This window comes from Gossypium hirsutum, chromosome A03 (genome assembly GCF_007990345.1).
Source record: "Gossypium hirsutum isolate 1008001.06 chromosome A03, Gossypium_hirsutum_v2.1, whole genome shotgun sequence".
In the NCBI taxonomy this organism is placed as follows: Eukaryota; Viridiplantae; Streptophyta; class Magnoliopsida; order Malvales; family Malvaceae; genus Gossypium; species Gossypium hirsutum.
In genome coordinates this window covers 77,516,946-77,519,382 of record NC_053426.1, presented here as the reverse complement: position 1 = coordinate 77,519,382, position 2,437 = coordinate 77,516,946, and the positions used below count along the sequence as shown (strand labels likewise).

The following is a 2,437-nucleotide window of genomic DNA, read 5'->3' as shown; positions in this document are numbered from 1 at the left end:
ATTTTATGCTAGAAAAAGGTTTGATTCTAGATCATATAGTTTCAGCTAAGGGAATTGAGGTCGATAAGGCCAAAACTAATTATAAATTCTTTACCATATCCCTCTACTATAATGGAGATACGTTCTTTCATTGGCTATATAGGATTTTACATACCTTTCATAAAGACCTCTAAAGTAGCTAAACTACTATGCGAGTTATTACAGAAAGATAAGGAATTTGAGTTCGGCCCGAAATGCAAAGAGGTCCGCTCCTATAGTACAAGCACCAGAGTGGAACTACCCCTTTGAAATTATGTGCAAAGAAAGCGAACGCAGTGTGGGAGCCATGTTAGGGAAAAAGATGGACAAAGAGCCTCATGTCATTTGCTATGCCTCAAAAACCCTAAATGCTACACAAAGCAACTACACTACCACAAAAAAAGAAATTTTAGCTGTTGTATTTGCTTTGGATAAATTTCGGTCATATTTATTGGGATCTAAGGTGATTATTTTTTCTGATCATGCAGCTTTCAAGGACTTGATCATGAAGAAGGAAGCAAAGCCAAGGCTCACTAGATGGATTTTGCTACTCCAAGAATTTGACATCGAGATTCGTGACAACAAGGGATGTGAAAACTTGGTGGCTGACCACTTAAGTAGGTTAAAAATACATGATGATGACATTCCTATGAAGGACGAATTCCCTGATGAAAGCCTATTTTCGACCGAGGCATGTTTCCAATGGTATGCAGATATGGTAAATCTCCTAGCCACATGTTCATTGTCGTCAGGGTTAGCACGCTCCATGAAGGACAAGCTTAGATGAGCGGCTCGATATTACATCTGGGATGACTTATACTTATGGAAACACTGTTCAGATCAGATGATACGCGATGTGTTCCAGACACTAAGATAACCTCTATCCTTACTTTTTGTCATATTGAAGCTTGTGGAGGTCACTTTAGCCCTAAACGGACTGCTCATAAGGTATTGGAGTGTGGGCTATATTGGCCCAAAATTTTTTGGGACACATATAATTTCTGTAAGTCTTGCGATAAATGCCAACATACAGGTAACATCACTAAACGAAATCAAATGCCCCTATCCACGATTCATGTATGTGAGATTTTTTATGTATGGGGCATCGATTTCATGGGCCCATTTATTTCCTCATTTAGAAATGTATATATAATTCTTCCAGTAGACTATGTTTCTAAGTGGATAGAAGTAAAGCCTACTCGTAATGGTAATGCTAAAACTGTTGTGGAGTTTCTAAACTGAACTATTTTTTCTAGGTTTGGCACACCTCAAGCTTTGATCAGTGATCGTGGCACCCACTTTTGCAACAAAGCCATGGAGGAACTATTTTCAGAATACGGATTTCATCATCGTATAGCGACAGCCTACCATCCCCAAACAAATGGCCTAGCAGAGGTTTCGAACAAGGAGATCAAGTCTATTTTGGAGAAAATAGTTCGGCCCAACCAAAAAGATTGGAGTCTTCGGCTTAATAATGTTTTTCGGGCCTATCGGACGGCGTATATATGACCAATCGGCGTGACCCCGTATCGACTTGTTTTTGGAAAAGCTTGTCATCTTCCGGTAGAGTTGGAACATAAAGCTTATTGGGCTGTTCGACAATGTAACATGGAGTTAGAACCCGCATGGAAGGCAAGGAAATTAGACATCCAAGAATTGGAGGAAATTCGTAATGATGCCTGCGAGAATGATCATATTTATAAAGACAATACAAAGTTGTTTCATTATAAGAAAATAGCTCAGAAGAATTTTTTGGTAGGACAAAAAGTTTTGCGTTATAACTCCGTATTAAAGCTATTCCCAGGTAAGCTTCAATCTCGATGGCAAGGACCTCTTATTGTGACCGAAGTATTTACTCATGGTGCTGTTGAAATAGAAAGTGAAGAATTAGGAAAGTGGTTCATAGTCAATGGCCAATGGTTGAAGCCATTTTACGAGAATTTTCAAGCCCACAAGGTTGAAAAGATTCATTTGGAACCACCATAGAACCTTCACGGCGTCAAGCTAAAGACATTGAACAAGCGCTTGTAAGGAAGCAACCCAATATTTATTTATTTTTCTTAATTTTATTTAATTTAATTTAATTTAATTTTACTTTATTTTATTATTTATTATTTATTATTTTATTTTTGGATGTTGATAAAATTCTCTTCTTCGGTCTACGTAAACCGAAGAAAAAATTGAAAAAAAAAGGGAGAAATAAAAACCTGCAGCCAAACAACCTTTAATCTATCCCAATTCAAGCAAGGAATAGCGCGCTCCTGCACTAGACTATCCAAAACCTATAGCCAAACACCTCTTCCAGCCAAATAAAACCCCAAACCCTATACCAATTTTTCCCAAATCCCCCTAGCCGCCAAAACCTCTCCATCACCCCGCCCATCGCTGATTTGCTACCAACCATGGTGAGAACCCGCAT

General features: G+C 38.5%; 1 protein-coding gene across 1 annotated transcript; it reads left to right on the top strand.

Moving 5' to 3' along the window:
- Positions 1-1,626: 1,626 nt before the first annotated feature.
- Positions 1,627-2,004, top strand: LOC121218250 (uncharacterized). The gene has a single exon (XM_041095144.1). The coding sequence runs from the start codon at positions 1,627-1,629 to the stop codon at positions 2,002-2,004; it is 378 nt and encodes a 125-aa protein (XP_040951078.1).
- Positions 2,005-2,437: the final 433 nt, after the last annotated feature.

Coding starts and splice junctions, on each gene's coding strand:
- LOC121218250 (XM_041095144.1), top strand. CDS start 1,627: ATGGAGTTAGAACCCGCATGGAAGGCAAGGAAATTAGACATCCAAGAA.